At 47.7% G+C, this 15,873-nt stretch overlaps 1 protein-coding gene across 1 annotated transcript in view; it reads right to left on the reverse strand.

Annotated features, from left to right (window-relative positions):
- The window catches only part of LRGUK (leucine rich repeats and guanylate kinase domain containing), a 99,850-nt gene that overhangs the window by 61,994 nt on the left and 21,983 nt on the right, over nt 1-15,873 (reverse strand). Inside the window, exons 6-8 of the mRNA XM_054988580.1 lie at nt 13,654-13,778; nt 8,067-8,210; nt 6,974-7,054 (exon numbers count right to left, since the gene is read on the reverse strand). Coding sequence (XP_054844555.1) covers nt 6,974-7,054; nt 8,067-8,210; nt 13,654-13,778 — 350 coding nt within the window. The remainder of the gene's footprint in view (nt 1-6,973; nt 7,055-8,066; nt 8,211-13,653; nt 13,779-15,873) is intronic.

Below are 15,873 nucleotides of genomic sequence, written 5' to 3' on the forward strand. Positions count from 1 at the left end.
TTGCCGACCTGTCACAGGGTGGGACTTCAAGGGTCGTGAGGGGGCCCGTCGCGTAGAGCCCCCCCTCGCCCGAGATCAACGCGCCCTGAGGTCTTGAGCGTTCTTTGCCTGCTCTCCGCCTGGGAGCAGTCGGCCGCGGGCTATTTTGCCCCCGCCGGCCGGTTAAAACGGCAGTCCGGTCAGCTCCGCAGTTGGAGCTGCGTCAGACCTCCATGAATCCCAAACCGGAAGTCCCCAAACCGGAAGTCTATTTGTCGCATAAGCTTTCGAGAACCACAGGTCTCTTTGTCAGATGCATCACCAGCGTTCAGAGAAGTTAGCCATGTTAGTCTGTAGTAGCAAAACAGAAAAGAGTCCAGCAGCACCTTTAAGACTAACCAACTTTACTGTAGCATAAGCTTTCAAGAATCACAATTCTCTTCGTCAAATGCAGGAAGTATGGTTCTCAAAAGCTTATGCTACAGTAAAGTTGGTTAGTCTTAAAGGTGCTACTGGACTCTTTTCTAGTTCACATCTTTATGCTGCCCTTTATTCTCAGGACAACCCCGTGAAGTAGGTTAGACTGAAAGTTCTAAGTTCACCCAGATAGCATCATGGCAGGGCACGGATTGGAACTTGGGGGTCTCCACAACACAGGCCAACACTTACTGTTAGGCTAGCTCTTCCTTCAACATGCTGACCTTCAGAGGCATCGGACCAAAACAAAGACCAAGACGAGGCCTCCAAGGACAGCAGCCCCATATTCTCCTCCTCCTTCTCCTTTCTCCCCTGGAAATTCTGAAGATGATCAGGGCATACGGTCTTTAATTCCATCCCCTCTCCATTGGCTGCTTGCATGGCTGAAGACAGGCACAGTGCCATGCTATTGCATCAAGTGCCAATGCCCCCACTGAAAGGGGAGAGAGGGCTAAGGAAGATGGGGCTATTGTTTTTAGGGGTAGGGACTGTTGGCTCACGTGCTCCTCTGTCTTACCACTACCCTGTGGGAGTTGCTTAAAAATAAGTGTGCTCAGAGTCGCATCCTTTAGCTCCTGATGCTTTCTGACAAATCACTAGAGCAGGGGTCCCCCCACGTGGTGCCCATGGGCAGCACTGTGCCCGCTGACACCTTGCCTGGTGCTCACCAAGAGTTTTTAGAAAGTGGGTAGGGCCAGGAGGGGCTTTTGCCCAGTAAGCCTTCTGATTGGCCATTGGAGATTTGCTTGGCTGTGTAGATGTTTAAAAACATTGCTTTGGTATAAGCTGCTTCCACAGTGCAAGGGTCTTCGTTGTGTGACTGAAGGTAAGCTGTGGCAGCCATTTTCTGGTAGCCATTTTGTGCCTGTCCCCACCACACTGTGTCAGAATTCCAAATTTGTCTGCAGGTTCAAAAAAGGTTGAGGACCCCTGAACTAGAGATTATGGTTGCTACCCAACAACTGGAAACCAGTGAGATGTCAATGGTGTGACATCTACGTGACGCTCTAGGATTCAGGTAAACTCTATGGTTTAGAGTTTACAAATCCTAGAGCGTCACGTCGACATCACGTTGCTGACATGACGTCACTTCTGGGTATTTGCCAGAAGCGATGTTGCGCTGTTGCTGACATTTATTCTCCCGCCACCCAGCTGAGAAGTAGCAGACGAGGGAGGGAGGCCAGGTCTCCCATACACATTTGTTTCCAAACTAATTAAAAAATGAATAAAACAGCACACTACTAATTGTATTTATTTCAAGCAAATGGGAATATTAATGGATGAAAGCCTGTGATTTATTTCTTTCATTTCTCTGACATTTGGAGATGAGGGTTTAGGCGGGGGGGAGGAGGAATGTCAGGCGAGACCAAGAGATATGGAACAGATAGCAAAGCTTTCCAGCTCAGAAAGCCAAACAGATCCCCTAACAACAGAATTATGGTGATGGGTCTTTCTTTCTACAGCATTTGCATCAATTCCTCTGGCTCAGTGGCTTGGGGGAATAAACCTTGCTGCTCGTCTTTCTGGGATGCTAAGAGACTGTGAGAGAGAGGAAGATGGGGAGGGGTGGGGAACCGCCAAATAAAATTAATCAAAAGCTTCGGGGAATCAAATGTTGAATGCAGCTGCAAAAAAAAAATAACCCCACTTTCTTCAAGCTTAATTTAGCTTGGAAGACAGACTCCTAACTCAAATCGGCTGATCTGGCACCTGGATCCACACCACAGTGACACAGAGACTAGACTACTGCAATGGCTCTTCACGGGCTTACCACGGACATCAACTTGGAGACTTTTGTTGGTACAAAATACTGCAGATCATTTACTATCCGTAGCTAGGCAGAACAGCCACAACACACCCATTCTGCAGCCACTTCACTGTCTGTCCACCGGTTACTGGGTACAATTCAAGGTACCGGCTAACATACAAAGCCCTTCGTGGCCTTGCACGCTCATAACTGCAGGACTGCCTCTCCTCCTACGCTCCACCATGACAGCTTCACTCATCTGTTCAGGGCCTTCTGTGGGTGCCACTCTGGAAACGGGCAAGAGCAACAACTGCCTGTACGTGCACATTGTCTGAGGTGGCCCAACCTTGTGAAAGGGCCCGCTTGCATAGGTCAGGAAGGTTCCCACGCTTCTGTTGTTCTGCAAACTACATAAAACAGAATTGTTCAGGCGTGAATTTTTTGCATGTGTTTTCTGTTTGCTTTATGTATTGTTCTGTCCTGACTGCATTGTTTTCTACTTATGCAATACCGTTGTCTGCATTGTTTAACATATGTCTCATACTTTGCTTTGTTTCAGATTTCTGTAATCCTAGTCCTATTACATTGCTTATTAGATATCTCATCCTGTTTCTTACATCGATTTACACTGTGTAATCTGCCTTGAGTATGAGAGCCAAGCCAGAAGTGACGCCTTACACAGGTTGGACACTTGTCAGCTTCCCTCAAGTTTTGATGGGAAATGTAGGCGTCCTGGTTTTACAGCTTGGCTCTCCATTACGGCTGCACGACCAGGATGCCTACATTTCCCATCAAAACTTGAGGGAAGCTGACAAGTGTCCAACCTGTGTCAGGCGTCACTTGTAGCTTGGCTCTCAGTGAGACAAACTATAAATGGAGTGAGTGAGTAATACAGAGAGCAGATGCCAGATGAACATCTACAGGGAGGGAGTTCCACAGTCAAGATGCCATAATCACATATATAATTGAGGGGTACATGTATGTATAGTGTGGCGTAATATAATGACATGCCTTAAAGAGATAGAAAGTGGCTTTACTATTATTTACTACTGTTACTGTAACTATGATCCTACTGGGTAGTTTCTGTGTTTAATATGTCAGTCTTAGAATTGCTCATGCTGTGTTTCAGCATTTGCTGAACTCTGTATTGGATTCCAGCTGGTTTTAAATCTTTGCAAATGTGCATATATATACTATTGCCCTGGCCTGGATAGCCCAGGTGAGCCTGCTCTTGTCAGATCTCAGAAGCTAAGCAGGGTCGGCCTTGATTAGTAATTGGATGGGAGACCTCCAACGGAGACCAGGGTTGCAGAGGCAGGCAATGGCAAACCACTTCTGTTAGTCTCTTGCCATGAAAACTGCACCAGGGGTTGCCATCAGTCAACTATGACTTGAGGGCACTCTCCACCATATATACCCTATTACTTGTTTATTGAAATGTCTTTGAAATGGACTGTACTGTCCCACACTGTGTAATCCTCCTTGAGTCTCAGTGAGAAAGGCGGACTATAAGTAAAGTAAGTAAATAAATAATGGACCCATATAGACTTGAGAACTTTTTATAACCTGTGCCTCCCCCTCCCTCTGCTGTCCGAGTTCAAGCTGTAAACTCCTTGGGGCAGGGATCTTTTAGAAAACAATGGTATGAAGCTGCCTCTTCAAAATTGCAAAGTGGGACTTCGCCTTGCGCTTGGAAACTTTGTTCTCATAGACACACAAACTGATAGAGGGCCTGACGGACTGGGGAGCTCTGCTGAAATGAAAGACTTGCTCTTTGCACAGGAGAAGACTGGGCCCAGCACCAACTACCACGCGGGGAGACACTGAAGCCTCTAACATTTCTCCCTCTGACCCCTGGAAATCATTTCAAAGGAGACCTAAAACTGTCAAAACCGAGATGCCGGTGCCGTTAATCTTCCACAGTGTTCGGGACAAGTTATAAACATCTGCTCTATCAGGTTGATACATGAGATTTTACTTGTCATTGATGAATGGAACGCTGTGGCTCGTTAATCAGGAGAGACCGGGAGCCTTTTGAATAAGAAGCAAGTCCATCTTGCAGAAATCGCAACCAGATTGCAAAGGAGGGACGTGAAAGCCCGTTCCTCTCTTAACTGCTAGGGATATTTTTAGAAAGGGTGCGAGTGTTCCCAGCACTGACTTTTCCCAATGCTCAATAGCTAAAGTAGGGGGATATCCCCAAGGAATCTGTATAAAAATGCTCTGTTTTGCTATGTGACTGTTTACACTCTGCGAATGCTCGGGAGTTAAGCGGGAAACCGTCTTTACGTGTTGTCTGGACAAAAAGGTTGATTAATCAACAAAATTTCCCCCTTCTCAATTCCTTCTAAATTCCAAGCTGCAGATGTTGGCCGAACAGCCCTTCTTATGACACAGGCTGGGAAGACAGAGGAAAACCAGGGCAAGGCGTAAGCGACGGGGACTGTTCCAGAATTGTCGAGACTTCTTTTCTCTATCAAGTGTGTTCTCACTGGAAGGGGTCTGGGGAGCTGTGAAGGAATGGACTCACAAGCCCTTCCCAGTTCCTTCTAACTGGCCCCGGCAGCAGGTTTCCAGAGATCAGGCTTTGAGGATTCAAAATGTAAGGAAGTTTAATACAAGAATACAAGAATATACTTGTTCCTCCATGGCAGCTTCGTTCATCTGAACAGGGTCTCTTGCAGGTGCCAGCCTGCACATGGGTGAAATCAACAGCAGCCCGTACCTGGGCTTTCTCTGTGGTGGCCCCTACCCTGCGGAACTGCCTGCCTGAGGAGGTCAGGAGAGCCCCCACCCTCCTGGCTTTCCGCAAACAATGCAAAACCAAATTATTCAAAAAGGCTTTTTGCTCAGATAGGAGGTCTGTATTGTACGGAGGGGGTCTCAGATGATCCATTAATCAGTTAGGAACCATAGACTTCGCCACTATGTTGTACTGGATTCCTGCTAGTGCTGTCTTTGTGAACTTGTATCTATTTACCCTAGGGCATTGTTTATGGAACTGTTCTTGGTACTGAATGTACTAATCTCACGCTGCGTTATCCGCCTTGAGTCTCAGTGAGAAAGGCGGACTATAAATGACAAAAATAAAATAAACAAATCTATCTCGTTGCCGATGGCAAGAAACAAGCCAAGCCTCTAGCATGTATACGCACTTTCCTCAATGTGACACCCTGCACAGATGCTCTGATGGCCCTGCAGAAAGGCCCCAGATAAGCCCCCCCCCCTTTTACTCCCTGCTGCATGAGAAGATAAGGAGTCCCAGCAAGGGAGCTCAGAGCCTATATGAAGAAGTGTGGCACGGAGGTAGCTTGCTTTGGTCCTTGGCTAAAGAACTAGCCAGGGCTGACCTTTCTTAACTTCTGAGATCTGATAAGATCAGGGCCATCCAGGTCAGGGCAGCTAAAGAATTAGGAGGGCTGGAAAGGAACAAGACAATGGGAATTTTGGGGATGGGTTGCTAAAGACAATTTGGCACAAATGGGAAATATCCAGCAACTGTGGGGGAAACTCTCTCCAGGCCACTATCTCCCCCCCGTCCCTGAAAAAAATCCCTGCCAATAAGGCCAGATAGGTAACACATGATTCCTTGGAACAAGTCTTCTGTTCTCAGGACTTTACACACAGACTCTGCAACTTGGGGGTTCAAGGAGAAAGCACACTGTACAGGAAAGCCAGTGTGATACAGGGGTTAGCGTGTCAGACTAGAATCTAGGAGACCCCGGTGTGATTTCCTGCTCAGCCGCGGAAGCTTGCTGGGTGACCTCGGGCCTGTCGCACACTCTCAGACTAAGCTTGTTGTGAGGATTAAATGGAGGAGAATGAAGTAAGCTGCTTTGGGTATAAAAGAAGTAAATATAAGGTAAATAACTGACCAAGGAAGGTGCGATCACATCTTGCTTGCCCACTCTAATGGCTGCACAGAACTAGAACCTCTAACCGGGGTCTCAAGAGGACCAATTCTACCAGCAGCACAAAACCAGTACAGGGCCTTAGCCCAACAGTCAGCAGATTTGGGGGAGATGAGAAGATACAGGAGGAGAGCACTTCGTCGCACCTGGAATCTCTGACACAACTTCCCTTTATGGGAAAGGGATAAGGAAGCCGATCAAAGAATTACTCCCTGCCAGGGACAATTTCAGAAAGAAATGGATGCGACCCCTACTTTCCAAGATGCCTTCTCCATGGAGAAGTAGGCGAGCCAGGGTGGCAAGGTGTTTGTTGTGGGGATAATAATGACATACTTTGTAAACCGCTCTGAGTGGGCACTAAGTTGTCCTGAAGGGCGATATATAAATCGCATGTTGTTATTATATTATTATTAAGGGCCACGCAGAGCTCTTTTTTAAAAGAAAGAGCTGCTATAGCATAGTGGTTAAGTGGTTCGGCTGCGAATCGGCACTCTACTGGTTCAAATCCCACTACTGCTCTGAGCTTAGTAGGTGGTCTTGGGTCAGCCCCTCCTCTCAGCTCCCCAGCTGTATTGTGGGGATAATAATAACACTAACTTGTTCACCACTCTGGGTGAGACACTCATCTATCCAGAAGAGCATTATATAAGCACAGTTGTTGTTGTTGTTACTATTATGCATTAGATAAAGATTCACACTGACACCAGAGCCTCCTTGGCCAAAGCCAATTTGAGCTTAATCCTTGGGGTGAAGGTGCGTACCAGCCTCACCACTCGCAAAACAGAGTCAGCCCCGCTGTTCTGAGAGAGTTGCGACTTCCTACACGCTTTATGCTGCCACATCTTTGACTCTTGCTCACCTGCACCGGATTGCCTAGCAAATTAAGCGTTCTGAGGAGAGGCAGGGCTTCGACGTATTCCAGCTCCCCAAGTTCACCGATCTAGATGAGAGACAGAAAAGCAGCATTTATTTAAAAGAAATGATCAAGAAAGCTTCTCAGGGCCAGGCCACTGCTGATGCAGAACTGAGTGGGGGGCGCAGCCCCGCCCACTCTAGGCACGCCCACCGTGTCACGTGGCTTGGGTAGGTGGAGCTGCAGCCAAGAATCTTTTGAGTTCCGGAAGGTTCCGATCACAGACTCTGGGCATGCCCCCGATCTCAAGATTGTGATGCACAGAGACCACAACGAAGAAGATATGCTTGCCGATATGGGAGCAACTCCTAAAGTCCCCAAAACTGGAGGAGTGACCATACGGAGAAGGAGAAGAACATGCCAAAAAGAAGCTGCAGGATAATTATGGACCAGCAAGGAAATTCGGCATGTTTGCTTTGTTTGCCTAATTTTATACAAACAAGAAGCTTCCATTTCCCTTGACACACTGTTTGGATTGTCTGAGTGGAACAAAAATTACATACAAGGGCAGGTGCTGCATGTCTCAAGGCTGCCCCGCACAAAAAAGTACTCTTTGCATAAGGAAAAATAGCACTGTGGCTCCCTGACATGCTGTTTTTCTACATATGAGCAGAACTGGGGGGGGGTGTCAAAAGACACACCAGTATTCAAACACACACCCTCACAGCAGCCTCTCTGACTGGTGTTCTCCCCGTCTCTTCTCAAGTACAACCTGCCCTTTCAATTTCTCCCATGTCCCCTCCATTCTCCCCCCCCCCTCCACTGGGTGCAGCTATCCTCCCCAAATTATTGGGAGAACATTTCCTAACAACGAGCGCCCACTGAAGAATATTAGCACGCTCCGGCTACAGGTCCCCAAGCTCCAGCCAAGCCTGTTCACAGTCACCAGACATTCAACCCCCAGCAGTGCAAACCTCTCCTCACTAACTGAGATGGTGTAATCCCAATTAGATAAAATATCCCTTTCACGGCATGAGTTTGCCTAAATTTAAGGATGCAAGCTAATAAGACCCTCGGAGTGTGCCGCGCAAGATCTTGCCTGGTTGTCTTCCAAATTGATCTCCTCGAGTAGATTGTGCTCCTCCAGACCTTCCAGGCTACTAATCCGGTTGTCAGACAAATCCAGGGTCCTCAGACCTTTGAGTTCTTCCAAACCGACAGCCTTTTCTATCTGGTTGGATTTCTACCGAATAACGGAGAGCATGGAAAGGCATCGGAAGTAGAAATTTAAAACAGGATTGTCCTTTGACAAGTTGTCACTTCTCTACCTAACCTCTCTCACACTGGAGATTAATTCACTCATGCGGGCACGTCCCTTATTTTTTCTGCCTTGAGGGCTGGTTCTGACACTCAATGGACCACTGAAAACCTTGGCATGAGGGCGGGGGGCTAGGACACCCAATCTGCCCAATTCATGGGATGTTATATGGCAGAAAGGTCCCACTGCTCATCATGCAGACTGGAGAATTATGAACCAGGCCCTGTGTCAGAATGAGGTAGCTGAGCCTGAGAAATATGTTGTTATGACAGATTGGCTTTAAGAATTGTCTAGTCTCACATGCTTGAGAAAGATTTCAGCAGGCAAATTGGCCTCGACAAGAGCCAGGGCCTTTTCGGTCCTGGCTCCCACCTGGTGGAATGCTCTGTCTGCTGAAATCAGGGCCCGGCAGGACCTACTATCCTTTTGCCAGGCCTGCAAGACAGAGTTGTTCCGCCAGGCATGTGGCTGAGGCTGGGCCTCCGCCGGCCTGGAAAAAAGGGGTGTATAAATCTTAACCCTCCCTGTGAAGGCTGTCCACCATCCTGTTTTAAATGTGTTGTTTTTAATGAACATGAATTTTTAATTGTATTTTAATTGTATTTTTAATATGTTGTTATCCGCCCTGAGCCCACTCGCAGGGAGAGCGGAATACAAATTTAAAGTAAATAAATAAAATAAATTGCCCACACCTGTGTGACCTTGGCAGGGCTTGTGTATCGGCATGTTTTATTTCCTTTCATAAGTTTCTCGGGTCGCAGCTGCTAATTGGTGTTATACCCTGATTGGTTGAATCTTTTAAAAATTTATTTCAGATTTCTATTCCGCCCTCCCCGCAAGCAGGCTCAGGGCGGATAACAACATATTAAAAATACAATTTAAAAATTCATGTTAATTAAAAACAATTTTTTAAAAATATTATTTTAAAATATTTAAAACTAGCAACAAAGCCCGTTGTGGAAAAAAATATAACGGGCTCTAGAAAGAGGAGGGTGGGCAGGTGGGAATTGCCTCCTTCTCCATGACTGATCTTGGCTGGGTGAAGTTGGGGGGGGAGCATTGCCTCCTGCTCCATGCCTGATCCCGGCCGGGTGAAGGGTCAAGCGGGCATTGCCACCTGCTACACACCTGATCTCGATAGGGTGAAGGGAGGAAGGGCATTAACTCCTGCTCTGTGCCTGATCCCGGCTGGGTGAAGGGGGGTGGTCACTGCCTCATGCTCTGCTCATGATCCCAGCCGGTGAACGTGGGGGGCGGGCATTGCCACTTGCTCCATTCCTGATCCCAGCTAGGTTAAGGCGGGGGGGGGCATTGCCACATGCTCCACTCTTGATCCCAGCTGGGTGAAGTTGGGGGCGGACATTGCCACCTGCTCCCCTCCTGATCCCAGCCTGGGCTTCCCATCGTGGCTCGCTCTCTGGAGGGACAGGCTGCCTCGCACCAGGGTAGGAAGTGAGTTGTCTGGAACACGCTTACTCTTTTATATAGTAGGATGAGCAAGGGACCAAAATCTGAGTTTTGTCTGACTATTTAAGCTTATAGGAAGGGAACAGATAGGACGAAAACTCTGCCCTGAGCAGCGCTTCCTCTTCGGGTGCCAGAGAAACAGCAGCGATACAAGCACTTGTTTATGCAGCATGCAAGCATCCAAAGGACATAACTTGCCAGTCTGAATGTAACAGTCACATATAGTTTGCATTAAACTGAGAGCTGTTTCTTCATTCCAAGCATGCAAGCGGAAGAAGGACTGAAGGCTTGGCATTATATCTGAACCAACCAGCTACCCAATAAGTTCATGACAGGGGCGAGATTCAAACCAGGGACATCTCGATCCACCACACCAGTCTTAACAAGACTCCATGGCCTCAAATCCACACGCGAAACAAACGTTTCCAGACAAAACAATTTGCGGGAAGTCTGATTTTTCATCTTTTTCACAGATGGATGCTAGCAGGGTGCCGAAGACGTCGCCACTGAATAACTCTGTGCAAATGATTTTTATTTGGAAGATTGGGAAGGCTTGGCCGCCTTTGTTTAGCTACTGTAATTCAATGAATTTATTTTAAGATTAGTTTGGATTATATATGCAGAGGAGTTAGCCGTGTTAGTCTGTAGTAGCAAATCAAAAAGAGTCCAGTAGCACCTTTAAGACTAACCAACTTTATTGTAGCATAAGCTTTCGAGAATCACAGTTCTCTTCGTCAGATGCATTCTCGAAAGCTTATGCTACAATAAAGTTGCACCTGACGAAGAGAACTGTGATTCTCGGAAGCTTATGCTACAATAAAGTTGGTTAGTCTTAAAGGTGCTACTGGACTCTTTTTGATTTTGGATTATATGTCACCTTCTCTGCTTTCCTCTTGATTATTCACACACTTGCTAGTTGAAATCCGGAGCATGGATCTGTGGAGTAACAAAAGAATCGAAAGAGACTCCCTTCTTGCCAGAGATCCTGCCCTCCGGATTCTTTAACTGCCTCTGTTTTGTGTGATTACACTCAATATATTATCTAGGACTCCGATGCTGATGGTACCAGGCTTTGAGGGAGCAGAGGAAGAGAAAGGAGGGTTGGGGCCTCGAGTCAGCAGTGGCGAGGGCTTCCTGAGGCCCACATCCTAGTAAAGGACCTAATGTGGGCCCAGATCCTGTAGGGGAATCTCCAATTTCTCCAAAGAGACACAAGAGGGAAGGGAGCAAAGACTCCGTCCGGCTGCTTTTATCCCTGCCAGCACCAAACCCAGAGCGGCAGGCAGAGAGAAAGAGAGAGAGGTGGGCGGAGTAGAGGAGGACGTGGCAGTGTGCATCTTGCCCAGTCCCTTATCAACCTAGAGCTGGCCCTAGCAGCAGGGAAGGAGTTACCTACGGGAAAGTGCAGTTTGTGCAGAACTTAACAGGCTAGACAAGGCTCAGCAGGGATAGGAGAGTATTACTGTAGCACCAAGCTGTAGTGACCCCCTCCTATGCCACCTTTAACCCAGAGGAGTCCAAAAAGCAGTTCGATGGGCTCAGAGTCAAGCTACAAGCGATGCCTGACACAGGTTGGACACTTGTCAGCTTCCCTCAAGTTTTGATGGGAAATGTAGGCGTCCTGGTCTTGCAGCTGTAATGGAGAGCCAAGCTGTAAAACCAGGACACCTACATTTCCCATCAAAACTTGAGGGAAGCTGACAAGTGTCCAACCTGTGTAAGGCGTCACTTGTAGCTTGGCTCTCAGACTTCCAGCTCGGATTACATCCTACTCAAGCCCTGCCAAAGTGCCACACAGAGCAGGGATGCAGTGAAGATTTTTTGTCATTATCAGTGCAGAAGAGGCAGCCCCTCTGGGCATACGCAACGATAACCTTGCTCGACACATTTTCTCCTTCATTTCCTATGGAAATCTTTGGGACCTTCATATCCTACTAATAAATATTTAGAAAGAAGAGATGTCAAGGAGAAGGGGGAGGCAGGCTTTTTGCAATTTTGGCTAAATCGTTTACCCTTGACATTTTCTCCTGGCTCTTAAATTTTTAATCATTCTATTACTGGCAAGGTGGATTTCTCATCCCCCATCTGTTCCCTGTAAGACTGTTCTTCGAGATTCTACCACTGGATGGTGCCTTTGCCTAGAGGGGTCTAAAATGTCCACAACAGATTAAGTGAGGATCAAGAAGGGCAAACGAGAGATCTGGCATGGGAGCTGCCCCTTTGCCAAGTGGGCCCAGAGTGCTTCCACAGGAACCTACTTTACATGGAAACAACCAGAGATCCGTCTGCCTATTTTGACACTTGGACCATTTCAGCTCTCTTCACAACCCCTCAACTTTCACCGGGAGAGCTATTTTCTCAGTCCCCTTGCAATTTTGAGAGTTGCCAGTTCCAGGCAGAGAAATTCCTATCGATTTTGGGGGTGGAGTCTGGGGAGGGTGGAGTTTGGTAAGGTGAGGGACCTCAGTGGGGAATAAGGCCATGGAGTCCATTTTCCAAACAGCCATTTGCTCAAGAGGAACTGATTTCTGTCACCTGGAAATTAGTTGCAATTCTTGGCGCTCTCCAGACACCATCTAGAGATTGCCAACCCTATGAATTCTCCATCCTAAGCTCCTCTTCCTTCTCACCACCCTTCTATGTTGTCACAGCAGCTCAGCCAATGGGAGTGAGATACAGACTTTTACCTTTGGACAGCTCAGCCAATCACTACCAAACAGCTTCTACATTACAGTATAAATGGTAGGAAATGGGTTGTGTGTTTGTCAGGCTGGAGCGTACCCAGAACACATTCTTTGGATGAATTTCCTTCTATTGCCCCTAGCTTGAGGGGCCTGCAGGACCTCGGATATGAAGGAGAGAGGAGGTTCTTGCCACCTTATTCTTCCTCCTCCTCCCTTTGGAGAGAGCCGATATTGCCTTCGTCACTGGCCTGCAGCAAGGAATGAAGTAGCATGACTCTCATAAGAGGGAGACCGAGGGTCTGCATGCCCAAAGCCTCAGAGCCAACCAAAAACCAAATTATTTTCTGGTAACAGTGTTATTGATTTACTATTTTGTGTCATTGCCCAAGGGGTAAATCTCTAGCACTGCGGAATGTGAGTCCAGCGGCAGCTAAAGAAAAGAGCTGTGACTCTTGAAAGCTTACACCCTGAAAATCTTGTTGGTCTCTAAGATGCCGCTGGACTCAAATCCTGCTGTTCTACTGCAGCCCATCATGGCTTCCTCACCAAAAACTATCTCTAGTATCGTGCCTAGAAGCAAGTCTCACCCCCACCCACCCCCCACGCCATCTTCTTATCAAATTAGAACCATGTTCTCATCAGAATGGAATCTGTGAGAGCAGCTACTATTATATTTTAAAGGGGGAAACTGATGCATGGGAAAGGAACAGTTTAATTTGTTCCTTCATCAGGCTATTCTCCGACCAAGTATTACCACCAGCACATGCGCATGTGAGTGCACACACACACACACGCACCTCCAGAGAAAGTTTATATGCATCATTAAATGTTCCCTTTCAGGTGTAAGACTTGGGCATGGTGACATTTTTTGCAAGGGGAAAGTTAAACTGCTGCTCTACGATGCACCAATCTCCCTTTTGAAAAAACGCCCCTCTTCCACAGCTGCAATCTGCCCCACAATGGTTGGGGACAATAACCAAGTAAGGTCTTGCTCTGCCCTTCGATCCTTGGCACACCATTTCCATTCATTAGCACGATCAGGGCTGTCTACGTCAGTTCTTATCCCACCTTTTTCTCAAGGAGCACAGAAGTGGTTGTAGGCGATTCTCGCCTCCTCCGTTATTTTTCCTAGCAGCCACCCCGCAAAGAGGCTAAGGGGACATGACTGGCACAAGACCACTCCAAGGAGATTTTCTCAGAAAAGGAGACAGACTTACCAGGCAGAGGGTTTTGATGGGAAGTTTTTGCAGGCCGGTGATGGCCGCGATCCGGTTGTTTGCCAGGCTGAGATACGTCAAGTTCTGACACTTCTCCAGGCCGCAGATCTCCTCTATGTTGTTATCTGTACATCAGTATTGGACTTAAGGAATGACAGCGCGTTGCAAAATATTGAACGGGCAAGAGTGCAAGCCACAAAGGGAGGAAGCCTTCCTGAGAAGGGCCACCAAAATAAACACAGCTACAAATGCTTCACCGGCGTTGGCAACCTCGTGGCACCCTGTGGCCGCTCCACTCAAAGTCTACCTAACCACTTGGAAAATTCCAATTTCATTTCCCCCCTTGCACTCCCCGCCCCACTTTCTGATCTTTCCCTTTTCCTGGAGGCCTCCACAGCTTCTCCCGTTCTTCTGCTTCCTCCTCTCCTTTTCACCCACTAGCCAACCTACTTTCATCTGTTCCCCCTCTTCAGCTTCCCCTCCTGCCTTACTCTTGGCAGGACCTCCCAGAGAAAAGTTTGGCCAAGTTGCACGGCGGCCTCCAGTGCTCGGCCAGTTTCAGTTGGGCAGTGGCTGCTGTTTGCCACAGTCTGGCCCCAGTGGCTGCCACTGCTGGGCCTACTTCCTTCACTCCTTCCCACCCATCAGCTAACCTACTTTTGTCTGCTTAGGTTTTCAGCTTTGTCTCCTTCCTTACTCAACGGCTTTTCCCCAGAAAAAGTCTGGCTGGGCCCCACGGTGCCTGCTGTTGCTGGGCCAAATCAAGTAGTATGGGATTCCAGCTGTCACCACTGGGCCACATCTTCTATCAAGAGTCGTAACAGTGGAGGGAGGCGGTGGGTCTTTCCCCAAGGCTGCTTCGGTCTCCCAGTCGGCTCCTGCTGCCCACCCAGCCCCCATTACTCTGCTTTACAGAAACCACGGCTTGGAAGGCTTGGCAATATTGTTGTGCTTGCCTAGCAACTCCCAAACAGCCGCTAAGAGTTCCAGGGGCATTCTTTCCTTAAAGCTACAGGAGTTGTTTCTGTTATTTTTGCCACTACGGCTACTCTCCACAGATAGACCTCTCCTCCGTGGATCTGTCTATCCCCTTTCAAAGCTGTCTACGCTCATGGCTACCATTACCCCCTCTGTTTAATTACTTACTTGACTATTGTCATGCACTATACCTTGGTCTCCCATCTAAGTTAACTAGGAGGCTCCAATTGGTGCAAAATGCTGCAGCCCGACTGTTAGCAGGAGTGAGCAGGAGCATGAACATCAATCACATCCTACAGTCACTTCATTGGCTACCTATCAGTTACTGTGCTCAATTCAAGGTATTGGTATTATTCCAAAGCTCTTCATGGCCTTGGCCCAGCACACCTACAGGCCCACCTTCCTCCCTATATCCCTCCACGGCAGCTTTGCTCATCTGAACAGGGTCTCTTGCAGGTGCCAGCCTGCACATGGGTGAAATCAACAGCAGCCCATACATGGGCTTTCTCGGTGGTGGCCCCTATCCTGTGGAACGGCCTGCCTGAGGAGGTCAGGAGAGCCCCCACCTGAATTATTCAAAAAGGCTTTTTACTCAGATCGGAGGGAAGTATTGTAGGGAGGGAGTCTCAGATGCTTCACTAATGAGTTAGGGACCATAGACTTCACCACTCTGTTGCCTTACATCCTATCTGTTGCTTTGAATATATACTCCTATGTACTATCTGTGCTTCATGTTATCTAATGTCAGTCCTAGAATTGATTATGTTCTATTTCAGCAATTCTTCAACTTTGTAGTGGATCCTTACTAATGCTATATCTTTGTAAAATCCTATGACATTGCTTATGGACATGCCCTTGACACTGTATGGAAATGTTCTGATACTGATTGTACTAATCTCATACTGTGTAATCCGCCTTGAGTCTCAGTGAGAAAGACGAACTATAAATGACATACATACATACATGCATATATGCATAAAGGTAAAGGTAGTCCCCTGTGCAAGCTCCAAGTCATTACTGACCCATGGGGGGATGTCACATCATGACGTTTTCTTGGCAGACTTTTTATGGGGTGGTTTGCCATTGCCTTCCCCAGTCATCTACACTTTACGCCCAGGAAACTGGGTGCTCATTTTACCGACCTCAGAAGGATGGAAGGCTGAGTCAACCTTGAGCCGGCTACCTGAACCCGGCTTCCGCCAGGATCGAACTCATGTCGTGAGCAGAGCTTGGGCTGCAGTA

The sequence above is a fragment of the Eublepharis macularius genome, chromosome 9 (assembly GCF_028583425.1).
Source record: "Eublepharis macularius isolate TG4126 chromosome 9, MPM_Emac_v1.0, whole genome shotgun sequence".
NCBI lineage: Eukaryota > Metazoa > Chordata > Lepidosauria > Squamata > Eublepharidae > Eublepharis > Eublepharis macularius.